Source organism: Papilio machaon, chromosome 9 (genome assembly GCF_912999745.1).
Source record: "Papilio machaon chromosome 9, ilPapMach1.1, whole genome shotgun sequence".
In the NCBI taxonomy this organism is placed as follows: Eukaryota; Metazoa; Arthropoda; class Insecta; order Lepidoptera; family Papilionidae; genus Papilio; species Papilio machaon.
The window spans coordinates 7,033,614-7,056,783 of NC_059994.1; the positions used below are offsets into that span (position 1 = coordinate 7,033,614).

General features: G+C 31.9%; 1 protein-coding gene across 31 annotated transcripts in view; it reads left to right on the forward strand.

Annotated features, from left to right (window-relative positions):
- Positions 1-23,170, forward strand: part of LOC106712905 (protein tramtrack, beta isoform) — a 247,179-nt gene that overhangs the window by 32,306 nt on the left and 191,703 nt on the right. The window contains exon 5 of one of the 31 annotated variants that reach the window (XM_045679297.1): positions 12,506-12,894. The exons of 27 other annotated variants lie outside the window; for them this stretch is intronic. In XM_045679297.1, the coding sequence (XP_045535253.1) occupies positions 12,506-12,879 (374 nt within the window). In that variant the 3' untranslated portion in view covers positions 12,880-12,894. Of the gene's footprint in view, positions 1-3,151; positions 3,412-10,767; positions 11,025-11,475; positions 11,727-12,505; positions 12,895-23,170 lie in introns of those variants that run through there. 3 more of the 31 variants (XM_045679322.1, XM_045679321.1, XM_045679317.1) reach the window with 3 other exon arrangements.

Genomic DNA, 23,170 nt, shown 5'->3' on the forward strand with positions numbered 1-23,170 from the left:
TTGCAATATAACATGTAGTCGTGAAGGAATGAATCGCTCAGTTTAATGGATCAATACAGCCTACGAAGTTATGAAAGAAGTAACTTGGGGCTGGGAATGTGGGCGTGCCTGTATCCCGAGCTACAGCCTAGTTACGCCTCGTATGCCCTAATTTTGACGTAGCTCCTTTTCTTATCGCTTCCGTGTGTGCGTGCGCGGGCCCCGAGCTGTTTATGTGTGCGCCATCTCCATAATTCACGTTTTAGGGGAGACGTTACGCCATTTTTCAACGTTATTGTGTCTCATCAATTCCTAGTTGCGGTTACAGTTTTGAAAATGCACGAAAATATGATTGTACATAGTGTTTAAAGGATTTTAACTGTAACTAAAAGTACCCTAAAAGTAGTAAAAGCGGCTAAAGTATCTATGTATTTACTTTCATATACATATGTAGCTATTAAAATTAAAATTTTAAATAAAAAGTTTTGAAACTATTGAATAATGAATATGCAGTAGTTTATAGTCAGAGGTTTAAATGAACAGAACTAAAAATGAGGAATATAATAATAATAATTTGGAGTTTATTTTAGTTATAAATGAATGAATCTTGTAAATTCAAAGTTTTAAATAGCAATGAGCTTTTTACAATTCAAGGTTTCTCGTCAAAGCTTTTAAGGCATTCATTTGCTCATAAGGCTTGAAGCATATGAAGTTATTGAAAGCAATATGGCGGGAGCACGCGGCACCACGTGATCGCGGCAGCCGGTGCGCCGCGCGACATGCGCCCGCACGACGCCCGCCTGGTGATGGGGCAATCGATAGCCCAGCATCCCACTCCCACGGACCCCCTATACCCCATACCCCACACCCTAGCGACGCTCAATATAACATTCAGCTTCCGCGTCAATTTCGAAACAAACATAAATAGGTTTTTGTTAACACGTTGAATGCCGCGTGGATTTTAAAATTTGCGGTGCGGCTTTAAGCACCTCGTTGCATAGGAGAAAAATAAATTTCTTGTGGTGCGTGGCAATAAAAGAAACCTGTGTTTCGCTCCAGTCGCAACATTGCAATTATTAGAGAACCGTTGCCACAAAAACATATTTAATTATTAATAACGTGCTCAGGATATTCTTTGAAACATGAATACGTCTGCACCCCGTGCATCAAGTACATAAAACCAAAGAACATGTTTAATATTTTTTTATGTTTAATTTTATATTTTTAGTACATGAAAAGACGTGGAAGCATCGTCTAACAAAAAACACGAAGAAAGGAAAATGTTCAGGTTGTTACCAGAAACATCGCAACACTATGAGCCGCCGCGAAGCAGGAAACAAAACAAAAAAAATTATGACAATATGTATGTCCTGTCAAAAGTTTTATTGCCGCAGCTGTTTTTATGAAAATCATGACTAACATGTAAAAAGTAATACGGAAATTTGATTATACTTGTTGATATTTTTATTTCACATCACTAAATCTTCTGAAAAACTACTCTTATACGGCGCAGAATTCATGGGATCCCGCATTTTATTAGTATAATTTCTAACAAGAGTTGGTTGTGGACGAAGTTAGCTGTAGGTTACTCATATTCTTATTAATAATATTATTAAAACGACTCGCTTACGAGGGGTTTAAAACGATTCACGCCGTACAAATAGACAGTTTAAAAAAATCGTGCCGCATCCAACGTGTTAATGACGTATTCGAATTAAATTTGTAGACCGTACGTCATAAGGGTTTCCATTGTCAATACACTATGTTAAAATATATTGTTCTATATTTCAAGTATATCTATATTTTAAGTATATCTCTGTTTTTTCAAATTAAGTAATAGGGATGGCAATTTAATGGCTACCCAAACACTCGCTTATTGTAGCATTCTCATAGTATTTCCATGCTAAGGAATTTTCTTATTGATTCCAAATGCGGCAGTTTATTTTAAGCAATTTTTTTAGCATAACAGACAAGAAGTGTTGTTTTTTTTTTTTTAAAAAAAGCACTGATATATATGGGCACGAGATTAACAGCTGTTGGTGATTGTAGCGGCCGCTGTTGGAGAGACGTTGGCGGAGTCGTGGATGAAGCGCACGCATTGGCTGGTCTGGCGATGGCGGAAAACTTTAGCGGTACACGCGCCGTCATGCGGTATCGCCGTGTTATCTAAGCTGGGATGCAATTGTTTCTTACGGAAATTCCCTATACGGAATTAATTTAACACGTTTAATGCGGACTGCTGCGAGTTCAGAAAGATTGGCGTAGGGAAAAGTTGAGTCGAAAAATCCAATCAGCGAGCACATATAGTATGACAGTTTTAACGCATTGTCAGTGGCAAATGTTGATTAGTAATTTTTGTCAATAGACAATTTCTGACAGTATTAATAGAAAATAAAAAACTTTTACCAATTATGCCATATTTCAAGACTTAAGTTTTATTTACATGAGTGATATATAATATGTATTTAAATCCAATAAAATATGTATACGCGAAACACCTAAATTTAGTATTTCACATATTGAGAGTTCATATCAATGTATATGTGTATATATCTTTTCCAAAGCATAAGAATTTCCATATTAATCATATGAATACGTGCCTTTCTGATACTAAACATTCCATAATGTTTATTAATAGCTAAATTATATATTACATAAAATTTGTTAATATCGTTAAGGATATAGGTCCAATGGTCCACAAACAGTTAACTATTAAATTTAGTTAAAGTTTATTGAATTTTATTAGATGTTAACACCACTAAAGTTGTTGTAGTAAAATATTTTGAAGTGAATATTTTATATTTAATTATTTTAAGCTGCTACAGACGTAGAGCCATGTGATATTTATTGCCAGTATTATTATTTTTTTATAGTAAGTATTTATTGATTTATAACTATAAAAATAAAGTGAGTAAGGGCTTGTTCACATTTTACAAACACGGCTTCTTGTTCGGAAAAAAATATGAACACTATCTATTTCTAAACTAGTGTAGTTAAATAATATTATAAAAATGTAATAAATAAAAAGCGTTAATTAAATAATAAACAAAGTATAAATCGTATATCTTCCTTATTAATTTTGTTTTTTTTTGCTATGGGTAAGTTTTTTCGTGAATTGATTATTGTAAAAATGAAAGGAAATACCCCATTATTAATGGTTTTGTTTGTTCAGCACGGTACGTGATGACGGCCAGGGGTGGCAGACTGTTGTTATACGACGGGAATACATTTTTCATCAACTCTAGGAAGCGTCAGGACAAGGCACGACTCCTATGGTACTGTTCTTCAAGGAAGTCGCGGAATTGTCCCGCGTCAATTCTGACCCTTCATGACAGGGTGCTAGGACAAGCACCGGTACACACGCACCCACCGAAAGTATCTAGCTCTTATGCCAATTTAATAGATGTCGATTATTAAATTTAATCGATTTTAATTAATTTTAAATCGATTATGTTCACAATGTCATAATATCTAGTCTGTGGTAACGTTCAGTACCGTTTCTAATTTACTGTAAAGACTAGTCATTTATGTGTGATTTTTTTATTATATTTTAAATTCACAGTGATATTTCAAAGTGAGTTATAGCAATAAAAATATTTTCATTTTTTTATACAAAATCTGTAGTTAAGTTTTGTTGCCAAATTTTAAATACGAAATACGTAGGCATTTGATATAAGATTTATTAAGTAATGTGAATTGTCAATGTTGTTATAGTACAAAAGACATGGTTCTTGTAAAATAGGAACCTATTCCTAAGATGTTAAATTATTTAATTTATTGTCAACTTGCTGAAGTAACGATGTGCCAAATTTTTCATTCTATTGAATATAATATATACGTATAATTCCGTGGGTTTTTAGTTACCAGCTACCTTTAGAAAGTTAAGCTATTATACCAAATTTTACCTGCTCGTTCTGGGAACTAAAAAAAACATATGTCTAGACGTCCTGCCTTTTGATGCATTTCTATTCGAAAAAAAGGTTTTATGGAATATTTTAATCGCTTACAAAGTTCTAGGGCCGGGTGCAGGTAGGCGAGCCTGTACACGACAAACAAATACTAACTTTATTTTATAAATACTAAGATTCTATTTGTCATTTTAGATGTTAAGTATGGATTGAATAGGTTACAGGGAATGGTACCTTTTCTGTTTAGTTTTTTTGTTGAACATTTTAAAGATCTCAAGTTTTCAACGCCTAATACGACTATTGTGAACCAATATTATATTGATAATTAGCATTTTTTGTTTCGAAACATGTTTTAAAACCAATGAAAATACACTCTGGAATTTAAATCTAAGTGAATTAACTGCGGTATTACAAGTAATTGGAAACACTTTCACAAATATTTGGAACCGTTATAATTCCTACCCACGATTATCAGCTTGTTGGTTAAACTTGTTGGTCGACAAGGGCTTAAACATATCGAATTACTTATTGCGTGCTTATAATCGAAAAACTGTGTTATACTTGCTCTCACATTTTATACTTATTTTAATTTGTCCCATAACAAGACCATTCAATAACATTTTATCTCTTTTATCTGAAATATATGGCAACAATTTTATCGCACGCTAATATTAGACATTAAAAAATAGCAAAGTATTTAAACCGGAATCAGTGATGGTGTTACATATAAACTCTTTTATAACCACGGTGACGTCTATAATATTAATCAAAGGTAGTCAAAGGGTTCAAACACGTGTTTGACTAAATAATGTCTAACTGTATTTTTTGAAGTAATAAGGAAAAAGTCTTATTGGTTTGTTTAGGAGATTATTTTTTAACTTATAATTTGTGTATACATTTTGTTCTTTTGGACAAAACTATTTTCAATGATAGTTAATATATTGCTTCGTTAATTTGCTGTTAATAAATTCGGAAATATATGATTTACGACATACTTTCATTTCATAAGTAATTTAAAAAGTTTTACAAACGAGAAATTCTTTTAAAATTCTTTCTTATGCGTTCTAAGAAAGTTGCGTGATTTAGGTCTAAATTTTTAATAAGAAGAAATTATTTTGAAAATCTAATTTGAGAAAGTGAATTTTGGCATTTAAAAGTATAATAAAGAACTATAAATGAGCGTATTAAAAAACGAAAATAAAAATTCTTAAATTAATATTGGTTGTTTAGACAAACGTACAAATAATTTTTTTTATATATATTGATTTATTAACTGTATAAGGTAATCAGAGATAACAAAGAAGTAAGTTATGAGTTCACAATTAGAATGTTAACAGAACCAACGTAATTTTTGTGAATAATAAAGACCTTTTAATTAACGTATTTAAAAATTATAATTTTTATCAGAACAAAGATAAAGTTATGAAGTTGTTTTTGTACTTAATGATGCGACTTTCTCATAAGTTACTTATCTTATAGTTATCTACATTTTTAAAAGATGAGAAAGAATTTTGTCGTATTACGATTGAATTCAAATCAGTTCGTACATAATACTAGTGTAAAATTACCCTTCTACAATATTGTTTTGTATTCATTTAACTGCGCTGTTAAAGTACGAGGAAAAAAATTAAAAACAATACTTGATAATAATAGCTTTGTATATGTTTAAAACGAGTATTTGTAGTGTGTAAAATATATTGCAAGATTTACTAATTTATATCTTAACCGTGTTTCTTGTTTACGGATGTCCGTCAGGTTTGGACAATGACTCGCTTAAAATTAAAATTTCTATTGCCAAAACACCTAAGAAAACATTGTTGTCTGAGTTTTTTCAAAGTTTGATTTTTTCAGCAGTAGGTATATCTATCAATCTTAAATAACAAGAAGATATCTCGTGGGTATGTGATAAAAAATGTGTATAGAAATTGCAGAGACGTGTTTATCGTTCCGTGAGAGTGGCGGCGAAGCGCGGGCTATCACCTGTTGCTCGTACGCATTCACATCAAGAAATCCGTTACACCGTGCCACTTACATGCATACCCGTCTAATTAATTTGAATTTTTGTACCCACAGTCTAACATCGAATAACCAAAATTGATTAATCGTTAGTGAGTATTTGTACATATTTTTGGATTTATAATCACTAAATGCTGCAGTTTCATGGTAACTTAATTTTTTTTAATCAACATTAGGGGTTGTCTTATTACCTCAATGTACGGCAGACATAGAAATATATAACCTGTAGATGGAGTGTCGATTTTCGAAACTTAATTTAGTCAGTTCTAAATCTACAGTTCCTTTTTTAGTTTAGGAATTATTTTGTTAAATTAATAATAATTATTTTGAGTGTATGTAAAGGCGGAAATTTTAAAGCATAGAAAAGGAGAATCTGCACGCAAAATGTCCATACAGCTTAAATACAGATTACTTAATTATAATCTAAATTAATAAATAATATTATGAAAATTTAATTATAAACTTAACAAATTATTAGTCGGATATTCCTTTAGTATATTATGTGTTTATAGTATTTTGAATGATGATTAGCAATCTCACGGGAGTTAATAATAATATGTTAGCAGCGCCATCGTTGTGTGAACACGACGCCATTTTGAAAACAAGGCAGCGAACCTTGTGTGGTGAGATGCTTCTTACATTCATTGGATAGATGGCGTTGCCTGTCTTGTTTGCGTTTATTTTTGGCGCCTAAAATGATTTGTAGTAGAGAGTATTTTAAACAAGTTTTCTATGAATAGCTGTAGGTTTCTGTTTTGGTTATAAAATGATTAGATCAGAAGTACAACATATGTTTTTTAATTTAGTTCGGATCCAAAATACTATGTGATAAAATTTTCAGATCTACATTACGTGACCTCACGACGCGGTAATCCGATGATTGTATTCGAAGGTGTGAACTTTATAAGGGAGAGGAGTAGAGGATTGATTACAAGATGGGTGTGCGGAAGGAAACGACGTTGGCAATGTGTAGCTTCACTGACGACCGTCGATGGAGTCGTGATTAAAACATACGGCCATCATAACCACAGCTAACACGGAAGAACTTTCTCAATAGTGCTTATTTCTATTACTCACAGCCGCAATCAATAATCGATCTAAAATAAATTTTGCTAATCCATATTACCTATAATTGATTTTGTTTAAATTTTACTGATCGCAAAAATAATCGAAATACACCTGTTGTTTATATATGTAATTTTACGGATCGATCTCAAGGATTGAATATTGATTTCGGCTGTTAATCAGTTAGGATGGTGATGAGCTCTGTTGGGAGAGTATGTCGCCATAAAATGGCAATGAAATTTAAACCGTTTACTGGTAATCACGATATATATATATATATTGGTTGTTACAACGTATGTAAAGGTTACAGGTACGGTCTGTTCTTTTATAGTGTTGTTTGATTACGTACTTATTAGAAGATGATATGGGTAATACTCGTTATTATATAAGAATGTAGATATTAAGAACTTATTTTGTACGTATACCATGAACATAAAAGTTTTTTGCTTCAAATTTTACTTTCTTGGCATCAAAGTTTTTAATTGAAAATAATAGTTTTATTATTAGGTACACTTTTTAGGGACCATTCCACCATTTCATGTTGACATTAAAAAATAAAGATCTTACTAATAAATATATACTTAAAAATGCAACGTTTTTTGTACAGTCTCAAATAATTGTTTGTTGTTTAAATTATTGTTCTTTTTTTTTTCAAAACGATTTCTCAACGTGGTTATGCAATTTTAATTAAAAAATAATTAAAAAGTGAAACTATGTAAAATTAAAATGTTAAATAGATGAATATATTTTATTATTAATGTTATGTTAGTGTTACGCTACATAAGTACTTATTGTTGGCTCAATTGTTTCAATTTAATTTAATAATGTACGCCATGAACAAAAATAAGAACAAATTTGTAAATAATGTTAATAAAATTATAGACTTCTTATTTGTTTTTTTACAATCACTACAATATAATAAGGTAGACGCTTTAATATATAGTATGTTGAGGTGCGAAAGAATGCAGCATTTTTTATTAAGTCAGTCTGTTTTAGGCCCCCTAGACAAAGAGCATTCGCTCTAAAGGGATTCCATTTTTGTTATGTGACTGAGTAGTAATTGTTTGCCTTGAAGAGGCATTTACAATTTCACCGGGATTGAGGTGGGTAGGCACAAATGACGTTCAGCCTAAACTTCAAAAATGTATGGAACTTACAATAACTTTCGATAAATCACAGCTATGGAATTACTTCGGAGCGAATGCTTTGCTTAGGGTGGCTGGTTTAAGAATAACAAGACGGATAAAACTTCCGAACTTTAGTTTTTTGCTGGCGTCTACCACTGTTTTCATAAGACATGTAGATGCTATTTTTGTATGGGTAAGCAAAGTATACACAATTTCTATTTAAAATAGGACGGAATTGAGACGATAAATATTCCTCGACAATATATTAGTAGCTTGAGGTTCTAAACGACAAAAGGCCCAAGTTAAATGTTTTAATGTCAAATAAAGACTTAGCTTGGTAGTACAGCTAGGTTAAGTCCAAAATCTATCTAACAAAAATATTGTCTAGATTTTAATTGTATATTATCTATATCTGTATAGGAATTAACAGATATTTTTATTTCAGATCACATGGATGAGATGCGGGGAACACGATCGCGCTTGTATTCTTTTTACGATTTGGATTTGGCTTTGCATCATTGTTCTAACGACTGACATTAAACTTTGGATATAAATTATTCAAATAAGCACCGATCAAAAGAACACATAGAATCCAATTGGGACGGGTTACCGGACGATTATACATGAGTTAAGCCGTTCGTAATTTATCTATATATATAAAAGAAAGTCGTGGTAGTTACACTATTTATAACTCAAGAACGGCTGAATTGATTTGACTGAAAATTGGTGGGCAGGTAGCTTAGAACCAGGAAACGGACATAGGATAATTTTTACCCCGTTTTCTATTTTTTATTCCGCGCGGACAGAGTCGCGGGTAAAAGCTAGTTTATTATAAAGTCTTACGATACTTTAAATAATTCATAGAATTACATTTGTATCTCATATGAGACTCTTTGTTGTATACATCGATGTATATGGGCCATATGCATGTACTGCATCAAGCAATGAACAATCGAGGTCGCTTATTTTCTACACTTAGGTGAAATATCATTTTATGTTTGCAATACTATTAGGGGCAACGTGCGTACCTGCTAAATTAGGTACTGATGCAAATTGTGGTTCGTGTATGCCGAACATAAAGTGTTTGATGCTGTAAATACCGACTTTTTGAAGCTGTCCGTTTATGTGGGCCCTAAGATTTTTACTATACTGCCGCTATGCTTGTCTGTAATCAGAGTTTTTTTTTAACTAATGCCTCCTTTCAGTTTTAAAGAATCAAGTTTATTAAATATAATTTGAGTATTGAAGTATCGTAAATTCACTACCTCTATCGTATAAAATGGGTTTTTCTTTGGTTTTATTTTTTTACAAATTTATCTTTTTTTTATTATTACTTTTTAATTTTATTATTACTTGCACAATTTAATTGTGTTTCTGTTGATATATGTTTTTTATTTCTTAATTTAAGTGTTAATAAAAATTAGAGGAGTAAGTTAACATTCCAGTGTTGGAAGTCTTAATGTTAAATCTACTTTTTCATGATTTCGTTAATCGAGGTTTTAAAATTTTCAAACAAAAAAATTCATGTCAAATTTCGTATTCACGCGCGAATATTTAGTTGAAGTTTCGGTATTAACTGCGACACATTTACGGAATTTAAGTCCCGCGAATGCGGAAATTTAACTGTACTTAGATCACATAACCATATGCTAAGGGAGTAATTTAGCGTAGATTCAGTATGACCAAAGTTGAAAAAACTGCATTTATACATATAGATTTTGCACGCAACTTGTCCGTGCAGAATTATAAAAATAAAACTTTTTCTAGTGATAAATCTAATATAATAACTATTATATATGTATAATGCCAGATACATCGTCTATATTTAGTAATCATTGCTATGAACCATATTGTTTTCCTATGAATTTTTGCCATCAGAATAAGTTCCTGTTCATCTAAGTCAATATGTTATTATAATATTTATATAAGAACATAAGACAATAAATATAGGTGCTTAAAAAGTAATTATTAGGCTACAGCACGGATAGTAAACCTTTTTCTTTCAACGTGCCATTTTTCTAAAGAAATGTTTAATAAGATCGTAGATGTGCCATCTAATAATTTTTACTTTACTAGCATAAAGATCACTCGCGTTCGCTTCTCTTAAATACCTACTTCGCAATTTTTTCGTAATGCATATGAATTTTGTGATCATCATCGTGCCCAATGTTTCGCTTGCCATTGGTTTACTACCTCTGGGCTTTTATAGTATATAGGAGAATTATTATTAATAAACATAGTGTAATCTAAATGTTTATGGGTTGGTACTTGGTAGTTATTTAATACACAAAATGTTTATCACAAATGTACATGATAAATTAAATAAAGTTGGTTGAAATGACAAACATTGAGATTTATTTAACCGTAAGGCAAAATAAAAAGAAAAGAAAAGAACCGAAAGTGAGTTGCCTACATTTAACCTTCCTGGACGTCCTCTTCCCCAAATCCACTTCAACTTCCCATACTTTCCTTATAAGAACAAGTTGGAAAGGGCAAGTGGACTAGAATTTGATTCCCGGCACACACTCATCCCATGATACGCAGAATAACATCTACTTCACGCCTGTCTTCTGGGTGGTCGTGGTATTCACTGGCCGCGTGGGACATTACTGCAGTAGCATATGCCGCTGCGGACTCTACCATTGTTGATTGTGATTTATTATTGTTTACAGAAGCAGAAGTGATCATGATGACGACGAAACGCGGTAACAGAAAGACAAATCTTCTGATGATAAACGGCTTCACTTATTCACAAGATCATAATACTTGTACATGGAAGTGTTCATCAGCATATAAAGGTTGTCGCAGTAAAGTGCGCAAATTGCCAGATGGAACTGTATATGAAGTTAACATTGAACACAATCATCCCGCGCCTGAGTACTATGTTAAGGACGGAATTTATTTCAAAGTTTAAACGTTAACGCGCATTCGTCAACTCCTCGTCTATCCGGCACCGCCCCGCCGTTCTTAGTATTGATATGAGAATAATAAAATACGTTGTTTGTCGTCGTTTGTGCTTTATAAGTGAAAATATATAAATGTTTATTTTTTTAATTAAGTTTTATTTAAAATTCTTTCAAAATATTTGTGATGACATTATAGAGAGCACACAGCCCAAGATTGCTCCAACACTATTGTAAATATATATTAGTGATTCAACATACTTGACTCATTATCCTCACTCTTTTTCAACACTTATATATTCTTTAATTTCTAGATTTTTAAGATTACAAATATTAACATTCATAGTGCCGCAGTATACTGATGTTTGTTAAAAGTAAAAACATAGTTTTACTTGTAGTATTTCAATTTATAGACACTACTATGTTATATGTTTAGTTTGGTATCCTTTATATTGATGCTCATACCTTTGATTTCAGGAGACGAAGCAATCATGATACCGACACGAAGTGGAAAGAAGTTTCTTCTAATGATCAATGGCTACACGTATTCTCAGATCAACTACAGCGCCCATTGGCTATGCTCCTCTAAAGCACTGGGCTGCCCTGCACGCGTCAAGAAGTCAGCTAAGGGCGATATCTTTAAAGTCAACACAGTGCATACACACCCACCACCCAAATACATCTGTCAAAATGGCAATTACTTCAAAGTATAAGTATATATTAATAGTAACGTAGCGAATCACCAAGATAAATGTTAAATAATGATGTGGTCGGACTATACTTAAAGTTCTTCAGTAAGTTCTGTGTTACTCTACCTTTGAAGGCACTTCGCACTTGGTGGGAACTATTGTCACCGGCAGCTTCTAATTCATTGTTGTAAAGGATAAACGATGATTGGAAACTTCGAACGTACATCGGCTTTGAAAAGGTGGATAGATGCCTTATGTCTAAAAGACCGATAAGAGGAGGTAAAGGGGACGGCGGATTTAATTTGACTAATTCGTGTACATACTCCCTAAAATGTATTAAAATAATGTTACGTGTATGCAGCTAATAATAAGATAAATAATTTTTAATGTTAGTACAAGCTAAGTTTTTTTTTTGCATTTTTGAAATTTTTTTAATTTTTCTTTTAATGAATATACGCATTTTTTAATGTTCTATTTTTTGTTTTTTACCTCTCTTTACCTGTAAATAGTCGAGCCAACCATTTTATATGGAGACAATTGATGGAATTTTGCTAGGATTTTCACAGTTGCGTACGATAAAAAATAGAACTGCCTGTTTCGAGTTATTTCGCGATATAATGATTGAGAATAACATTTCATATGTTTTTTTAATGTTTGGGCGGAATCAACTCTTATTGAAATATCATCGACATTGGGATCTCTTGTTGTCTTTGCACATCTTTTATCGTACAAAACCTGACAAAAATCATATATGAGTATTATATGAGTATTTTTATTTAACATGTAGAATGCTATATTAACGTATTCCGGCATTACAGATGTGCAATTCATCCCGACGGAGAAAGGCAAGTACATCTTAGTGTTGCGCGGCTTCACGTACTCGCAAGTCGGAGGACGTTTCTTCTACTGCTCCTCGAAGCACATGGGCTGCAAGGCGAGGGTCCGGCTGATGGGAGGCAAGCTGCTCCCTTCAGGCGACGAGCATAACCATGCACCTCCATCTCACGCCCGATGTGGTAACGGCGCGTTCGTACAACTACGACCTCCTAATAGTCCTCATCCAGTACTTCCCTCTCCTGTATCATCGCCCCGTGCTGCTTTACTTGCTCTTCATGCGCTCAACTTCCCAAGAATTATGCCTAAAACCGATCTCTGGCTTCGTCTACCCGCTGATGCGAAGAAGGATCCCTAGCTTTAAGAATTACGCCTATGAATTGTTGAAGTTAAAGATAGTCTAATTGCCTTGAAGGATAGTTTATTTTTCTTCATTTTTGTTTTGGTGAAATAAACAATCGAACAATGCAACTTAGTGAATGAATATTAAGTTTCGAGCATATAAAGTTGTGTAACGAGGATCCATGACGTTACGCTTTGTGATTAAATATGAAAGAATTGGTACTAGGACCCCGTTACTAAACAAACGAATTTTACTCTCGTTTTTGTAAACTTTTTAAATGGTATCCTTGTAAATATAAGGGAGCGGCACTAATTGAACGTAGGCATAGCTTTCAGTGATATTATGACACGATACGTAATTCGGTGATATTTATAAAAATTATGAGCCTTATATTTGTTATTTAAGCTGAATCTTTTACTTATATACGTTATATTAGATATTGTTTGTACATATTTACTTTATTGTTTTTAATAAACAGCAATATAATATTAATATCAATCCGCTTAAAGTGAAAGACATCTGATTTTTATTTAACATACTCCTAATAATTTTATTCGGGCTTATTTTTTACTTTTCCAATAAATATGATTTTTTTTATATCAAAAGGTGGCAAACGAGCAAACGGCCACTTGAATCCGCCGAAATAGCGAGGCGACCGTTGCCCATAGACATCCGCAAATGCAAACGCGTTGCCTACCTTTATTCAATGGAGAAGGGGACGCCCAGAAAGAGGGTATTACCCCTTTATATGCGTACCCTCTTCCGCCAAATCCACATCCCCTTCCCATCTATTAAAATCAAAACATCAATTTAAATCAATCCATAAACAAAAACACGTCTTTGAATCGACTTAATATTTAGAAAATTAAATTGTTTTTGACTAGTAACTATTAAACTTAAGGTGCCAGATATCTTTTGAAAAATGAAAGAATTTCACTTGAAAATAAAACTACGAGTGGCTGTTTAATACTGTGTGATTTCAAAAATGTGCGATGCATAATTTTATTAGTTTCTTCTTTCCAGATGTACCTATATTGAGCGTATCAAGAATGGGTAAGCCACAGTTGGTTATCGGCAAACACCGTTTCTGTGAACGTTCCAATAATGGAACCATAGTGAACTGGAGGTGCACGAGGCAACCCAAAGGATGTCGTGCTAGAGTCAGTACCCTCGATGGTTGTATCGTTCGTTTCAATGATGATCACAATCATTAAACAATTGACGTACTAGCTGTTATCCAAATAGTTGTTTATATATCATGTGAAAATAACAAAATTGTCACATTACATGGAACTCATTCATTTTCGGGAATAAAAGGTAGCTTGTACGTTATTTTTGCCTAAAAAATCTATAATATTGCAACATTTCATTACAGATCAGTTGGTCTTTTCAAATTACCTGTACACATCCATTATTCGTGGCAATTTTCTTTTTCATCTAATAATCCTCAAATTTCAAAGTTTTTTTTTTATCTCATATCTTCATAATTCATTACCTTGGAACCTGAATTTGTAATTTCCAGTCATTCAATAAATTGAGACTTATTTTTTCAATTATTTCTTTTTCGATTTTAATTAGTATCAATTGATTTTTCCATTTTTAAGGTAGTAAAGGAATGATTGCATGTTACAGTTCCAAGGTTCGTGTACACACCTAAAGGTACAATGATGCTTCTATATGGAGGTATGAGATTTTCGAGGAACTACCAGAATGGCGCTAGGATTTCATGGAAGTGCAACAAAGCGGCATGCATCGCCCGCGTCAATACAATGGGAAATAAAATACTCTATACCCGCAACATGCATAACCACGCTAAATAGGTAATATTATGAAATAATTTATTTATTAAAATGATTTATTATTAAATAATATTATAATTTAAAGCTGTTTTTTAATTAAATCTGAGTTGGAGAAATAAGAACGTCACTAAATATTGATTTACTTGAAACCTGAACCTTAACAGTGATAGATCTCGCAACAGAAATATTTATTGGGTGCACTAATGGGGCGGGTCGACCGGTGCACACAGAAGACTGGCGTGAAGTGGAAGCAATTCCGCGTTTCGTCTGATGAGTGTGGTCCGGAAGGCCTAATTTTAGTCCTCTTTCCCTTCCCACCCTTTTCCTATTAAGATAGGATGGGAAGGGGATGTGGATTTGGCGGAATAGGGGACGCAAAGGAAGGGGAAATATTATTTTCTGTGCGTCCCCTTCTCCGTTGATTAAAGGTAGGCAAAGCGTTTACATTTGCGGATGTCTATGAGCAACGGTAGCCTCGCTATTTCGGCGAATTCAGGTGGCCGTTTGCTCGTTTGCTACCTTTTGATATAAAAAAACTGAAATATTAGTGAAACTGTAGAAAAAGAGCCCAATTAGTATTTCACCTACTAGCTTATTTTATCAAGCAATGGAGAATTCGAAAATGGTAAGAATATGAGCCTAGTGTAGGCGTGCCTCAGTAATAATATTTGGGTATTTCAAAATATTTCTGATTCATGACCGTATTTTGCAATATTAAAAGGTCATTACTATTATATTGTGATCGTCAACCAGATGTGACCTTATCAAAATAAACATATGTCCAAAATCATATAACTACAACCCGAAAAGTTTTATATAAATTATAGAAGACCGTAAGTAATTGGTTTTTAATGAATGCGTCCATTTGTTCTAGGTAATGAGTATTACTTCAGCAAGAGCAAATACGGTAACCCAGTGATCGTGGTGAACGGCTACAGGTTCAAATTCATGAGGCAAAAAGGAACTATGACACGGTGGAGCTGCATCAAAACAAATGGTCGATGTAACTCTTTTGTCGTCCTCGAAGGCGAGACTATCGTTAAACTCTCAGATAATCACAACCATTAATATTTTTAACCTCCTTCAGTATCCGATTTTATTTACACATGATTTTTATGGTTATCTAGTTTTTATCAAATAAAATTGGACAGTAGCATATTATTTTTTATTTCGTGTAAGTGTACTCCAAGAATCACTACGAAGTCGTCTATGCAGTTTGTCGCTTTTATCTTATCAACCTCTGGTATATCTTTTAAATTTGATTTCAAAAAAAAAAAATTTAGTTCAACTTTTAGAATTGTAGTTTATTAGATCTATACTTAAGGTAATCTCAATTTCTAAAAATGGTATCTTCATTTCCAGGCTTGGGTAGCCCTCTAAAATTTGAGGTAACAAAATTTGGCAATCCCACTATATTGTGGGGCGACTATCGTTTTATAAAGAAATTGACCAGACGATTGAAAACTTGGTGGGAGTGTAAGGCGAGGAAGAGATTTGGTTGCCGATGTGTTGCTGTTACTATTGACAACAAACTTGTCAAACTCATTGGCTGGCATAATCATTGAATCCACACTTAATTAATTAAAAATTGTGTTGTAAAAAGTGACGCATCTACTGCATCGTGTCAAGATCTCTGATAATAAGAGTGCACTTATCGAGGTGCTGTATCACCTCGGTCCATTACAAGTTTTGGGCTCCTGCAGATTTCTCTACAGCCACTCTCTTTCTTGGTGTCGGAGTCAGTCGTTTCTGCTTTCATCTCTGTACTTAAATTGTTGGTTATTGTGTGTTAAAATGAATAAATGAATGTACCGATCGTAGACATCCTATGATTACACTCCAATTCAAACGTTAAAATTGATAGATTTATCATCCAAAGGTGTAAAATATTTGAAGGTTCTCTAAAATTTAAGTTGTACTTTGTAGAAGTTATTTATATAAGAATTATTAAGTGTGTTAGTATTTTACACTATTGTGTAAAAATAATGAGTTTGAAAGCAGTTTGATTTCTATTGATATTTTATAGGCTAAATTTAAAGTACCTTTGTTTACCTTATGGTACCAAAAAGATCACTTGATGTGACTCAAAATATTAAGATGAATATTATAGATTATAATTAATATTAAAAGAAAAACTCAAATCAACGAAATATTGATTTTATGTAGTAATTATTAATAATGTTATTATTTTATTAAATGTTATGAAAAACAGTTATGTATATATGTGTGTTATATTTGTATGAGTGCAATAAGTGTGGACAAAAAGATATTTCATTCCTTACTACCTAGATTATAGGATATATTTTCCAATACCTTAGATTTTTATTATTATATACTTTTAGACGAATTGTTTGTATACAACAGTACAATTCTGTGTGTTATAGAAGACTGTATTTTTGTTTTTGGATTAAGTATAACTTGTTAAATTGAAAGTTATTACAATAGAAATATGATAATCAAGGCTATGCCTGTTATCTTCCATCTCAATATTTGTTGTTACATTAAATCTACCGACTATTACGCACCGTTTTAGTATTTTTTTTACCTGTAATGATTTTTCTCGGTAATGTGATATTTTTTTTCCTTTAAACTATGTTTTTTTTCACGTTTTTAATTAGATTATTGAGTAGTAGTAGTTATTTTTTCAGCCATGGTTAACAAAGTTTTTTTTTAATTGTATAGATTGTAGTAGTTACTAACATGTATGTTATAGGACAATAATATAATTTTTTTTATTTGGTTTTTCAGAGCCAAAATTCGGTTTGTCTCAGCGAGGGAATTTGATCGTGCAGATTGGTGAGTGGAGATTCAACAAGCATGCATGCTGGGGATCGAAAGTAAGGTGGACGTGTATTAAGAAGAAATCCGGGTGCACAGCTGCCATTACCACGGTCGATAATGTTATAGTTAAAACTCTCGGCAAACACAATCATTGATGAGTATTGTAAACTAAAATGTCTGTAAAATAATTGTGTTTTGAAAAAAAAATATTACTATTAATTTTATTATTGTTAGACTATGTTAGGTTAGATTTAACACAACTTTTAGATTTAGAAAAACAGCTATTAATCTATAAGTTACTTAATAAATAATGTTATTATTAAGAACACAATTTATTATTACTGCTTAAAGTTCAATTGATTCTTTAACCTTCTTTTATTTCAGTCATAGAACCTTAGTGTGATTATTTTATATTGTAATGAAACTTTTTCTTTGTAAATTAATTTTATTTTAATAAAATAAATAGTTCAACCAATTGTTTTGTTGTGAAAACTTACAATACTCATGCTTTATAAATATTCATTTCTTACAACCAAAAACACAGTACAATGATGAAGTGAAATCGATTAAATATAAGATTTAGATTTTTCTGCCACTCTCTATAACAATATTTTTATTAATGACTTTAATTATGTTAAGCTAGTTTTAGTTTTAATTTTTGTAAAGTTAAAAAATTGTTTACGTCTCAAGATGTAATATGTTACCAAGATTTGTAAATTAATGAGACTAACTGTATGAACCGAATTTAGATCCTTAAAAAAAAAACGTTGTTTCATAAAATGCTTAATATTTCCAATTTTAGGATCTACACTGTTTCTAATAGACCGAAGTTTTTGTAACAATCACTTAGATTAATCACTTAAATAACATGATAGTTGAAATAAATAGATCATAGAATAATGTAATTTTTTTTGAATCACGAATAAACTCGTCACATTATTTTTGTTTTGTTGAATCAAATGTTTAATACTGGATAAATTTTCCTCAATTCATGGTATCTATACGCTATACTACATGGTATTAATTGATAGTGTGCATTGCAGATTTGAATCCAGTTTTCGCCCAGTCTCAGCGTGGAAATCCTGTGATCATGATAGGACAGTATCGTTTTAATAGAGTAAACAAATACGGAAGTCGCATCAGATGGGTCTGTGTCAAAGCGAAGGCCGGCTGCAGAGCATCACTTCATACAATGGATAATGCAATAGTTCGTGTATGGGGCTTCCACGACCCCTTGGCACATACCAGTGCTAACAGATTCTAACTAAGATTTATTACTTTATTTATAAACTTTCCATAAGTTAAATTGATTTACCAATTTTATGAAAGTTAGAAAAACAGTGTTCTATGCTTAGTTCAATGATCATAAATGGTTAGGGTGTACATTGATAGGCCACTTTAAATTTTGGGACTATGAACATCAAACTTATCACTTAAATTTTGACAATATGTAAGTAAATACTGTAAGTAAACTTTGAAGATAAGGTAATTTAATGTTTTACGGGGGTCTATTTATCTATGGATATTTTTAATTAGACAAATTATTAAAAAAAAGACGGTATTAAGAGGAAAATCTGAAGGTTGATAATTGTTAAAATTGTATGTAAATAACAAATTATGAATCAATCAATAACTGAAATCTCTTGGTTTGGATTATATGATAAATTTTATTATTAATAAAAATAAAACAATTGGAATCTTGGGCAGTTATATAATAAGTAGATAATGTAAGCATATCGGGGATTAATAATAAAATATTTTTATATAATTAGTACATTTTACGTTTTATGAATTAGATGTTAACGAATGCTATTGGTTTCCACTGGAGAAACTGTAAAAAAGATATTGCTATCTCTTCTTTTTCAAAGAGAATGAGACAGATGGCATTATGTTTATGATTTCGTGCCAGTGGAAACGCACGTTAAGTAATGAACCGGTGCTTTTCTATACGCGTCAAAAATTGCAAATACATTTTGCAAATGCACTCCAAGCTAAAATTGATTTACTAATGTTTGGCAAACATTAATATTTAGTATTTCAGTTTATAGGGTGGGTAGATTTAAGTGTTATACTGTTATTAGTAACTTTCTAGTATTAGTACGGTAGTCTTTACTAACATCGTTAAGTTAGTTTATAAGAGACGAAGTGCACTATGTTACTAACATAAATATTACTTAGGTTTGGTGGTGGATAAATAAAAGTTTTATTCAGTATTTAATCGTGAGTAATGTTTATCTTGAATAATATTTTAATATTTTACATAAGAACATGTATTTATGATTTTTAATAGTGTTGTTTTATTCTTTAATTAACCCTACAAACTTTCGTTTCTTATTAAAATTTATGACGATTCACTGCAGAAGTACTTGTACGAAGAACTTAGACAAACCAGTTGTTATTGGATAAAATTGAATTTAAACGTTTTATGTTATTTTGTTGTTAATTTATTCAATGTACTGTTCTTTTTTTAGTAACAGTTTTGGAGACAAGCAAAGGTAGTCAAGCACTGTGGGACGGTTCTTTTCGGTTCTCAAAATGCAACGTAGGAAAGGTGACCACTAGATGGCAGTGTACAACCAAATCCCGGACCAAATGCAAAGCTTACATTAAAACTACAAATGATGGTATGTTAATAATGTCTAACCTAACTCATAATCATAATTAGTGATTGAATATATGAAATTTGTTTAGTTTTAATATTATAAATTTTATTATTATATTAGTACTAATATTATAAATGCGAATGTTTGGATGAATGGATGTTTGTTAGATGGTATCTTCAGAACGGTTCGTCGGATCTCGATGAAATTTGGCATAGATGTAGAACGTAGTCTGCAGAACACATAGAATTAAGTTTTTTTTATTTCGCTTGCTCCGAGTCGCAGGCGACAGCTAGTGTAATTATTAATGTTAGACACACTAACCGTTGATTTAAAATTTGTTTTACATATTAACTTTTGATGAAAATACAATGATTTTTTTGAAAAAAATGATGTTTTATTTTTATAATAAATTTACTTATGTTCCCTGGAAAAACTCAGTGTTTGTTTTTGAATTACATCGTTGGTTAAAAGTTTAAAAATTCTTTGGTATTGGTATTTACAGCTTTTTTGATGGATAAAGGCACAAAATTTTATTCAATTGGTAGTAAGGATTTTATAATTTTGTATAAACCAACAAATAATCATATAATATATTTACCGTTGGTTTCTGAGATCAAAATCTCTATCTAAATAAAATATATTGTCATCCTTGTCATTATCTTTGACAAAACGATGATAACAATATGTTTTTAACGGCGATTTTGATCTGAGAAATCTACGGTTAATCATATAAATATGTATTTAACAAATAAAAAATAGACCTTACATTTCTTTTGTAAATCACTTGACGGGGAAAACTTTTTAAAATAATTTTTGAATCGCACAATTTTCTTGTTATCTGTGCGTTGCTTTAAGTTAGTAATCTATTCATTTTAGCCATTTAACGTGTATTTTTGTTTCAGTGCCAATATTCGGTAAGACGAAGGCTGGTAACCCTGTGATCACGTTAGGCAAGTACCGTTTCAATCGAGTGTACAAATACAAGGGGCCCAAGGCGCGGTGGACGTGTACCAGGACACCGGCAGGCTGTAGAGCTTCCGTAATGACTATTGATGACATCATCATACGTACAAATAATGAGCATAATCATTAGATATGTACATATTAACTAGACTATAAGTCTTATCCGATGTTACCATGTTTTGTTCAATGATTTAATAGTGCAGTTTCGAGCATTTACCCTCGAATCGACCAATCCGACCTAAAGTCTTACCTCTTCTATGGTTATGCGTCCCAATAGAGAACACAGTAATTTAATCGCGTCAGTGGAAGGTCTTGCCACCTGATCCGACAGAGCTGCGATCACCTTACTTAGTTTTTAGCAATTTTTAACTTTTATTTTGTTTTTACTTTTTCGCACACATGAATTGTATTGTATTAGAATTATCTGACTCTCCCTCTCAAATATCTAAATTAAATTTATATGTGTATGTTACAAAAAAATTAAAGTTGTTTGTTACATGTGGGCCTAGATCCAATGTTTTTGACGAGTGCCATCGTAAAATATGTCAAAATTAGTATGAGATTTTCGGTGTAATTTACGTCCGGTAATGTAACCCATTATAAAAAAATATAATTTTGTATCCACTGATTGTTTTTTTAAATATAAATGAGAGAATAATATGTAACTTATTAGAGGCCATATTATTTCTCTTAGAAGTTGCAATTCAATTCAAAATCGTATAACAAAAATTAATCTGAATTTTAAAATTATATATATTTTTTCAAAATCTGGTTTTTACAAACCTAGGTCTCCTTACAAATCTTAGTGCTCAAATGAAAGTCTGTGGATAGTTCGATCCGATTAACTTGTTAGGATGTCAAGTACACCGAACAATCTCGATGTCAATGACAAGAATACGTTATGTATTTGAATTCTTCTTTTCTTCTCAAAATGTATTTTAATGTATTATATATTTTAAGCTATTATTTAGTAAAAATTCAAAATTTGTAAAGTTTGTAAATTTTTAGCTTTATTTTTTTTTTAGTTTTGATATAAATTGAATTGTCGATTTCAAGAAGTATAATTAAAAATTAAAATATTAATCCGATTCGCAACTATTTTTATAATGATTTAAATGGACTTTTTAATTTCTTATATTGTATCAGACATTTCGCTTCTTTAATAGTAAGTGATGAACTGACTTTATTATAAGTTTAAATATATCGAATAAATTTTGTAGAATTCTAAATAGAAAACAGGAAAAAAAACTGTGTTTTGTTTCGATCCATTTTATGCTTTAACCTATCCTGAATTATGCTAACCGTGTAATTTAACGGAGGAGGGGATGCATAGGAAGAGGAAACTTTTTCTTTCTTTGTGTCCTCTCGATTGCAGATGTCTATGGGCAACGATCGTTTCGCCGTTTCAGCGAATTCAGGTTGCCCGTGCTCGTTTGTCATCTAATGATATAAAAAAGTTACATATTTACTAGCGTAAAATAGTTTTGTTCTGAATTTGAAAAAAAGTGAATATACGTTCTTAAAGATGTCTATGGGCGTCGTTGAACACCTTGATGTTCACCTCACCCTTCTCTTATATAAAAAAAACGATTGAACTGATCTTAGTCTCAGTATAACATGGTATCTTACAGTCAATGAAATTAATTGTTTACTAGCTTTTGCCCTCGTCTTCGTCCGCATGAAATTTAAAAAAAAAAGTAGCCTATGTTTTCTTCCAGAATATGTACTACATCTGTGATAAATTTCATTGAAAACCGTTAAGCCGTTTTGGAGATACGTAGTAACAAAAATCCATCCATCTAAACTTTGACATTTATAATATTAGAATGATTTTATTTATAATAAACAACTATAGTAAAATTTACTATAGGGATGTGCTAAAAATTGTTTTCTTAAACTAAATCTGCACTAATGCAGACCACTTAATAACTCTTAGTGCGGCAGATTTTATATAGAGTTTTTTTTTCAGCATATTTTGAATATACCCCAAATGGTGCACCTCTTGTTATTTACAACGGTAACAGATTTCATTTACATAGAAGAGCGGGTCCCAAGTTGACTTTTAGGTGTTCTTTCAAAAGTCACGGCTGTCGCGCCACTTTGGTTTCTATCAACGAGGATATAATCAGAATAAGCAATGATCATAAACACGGAAAGTGA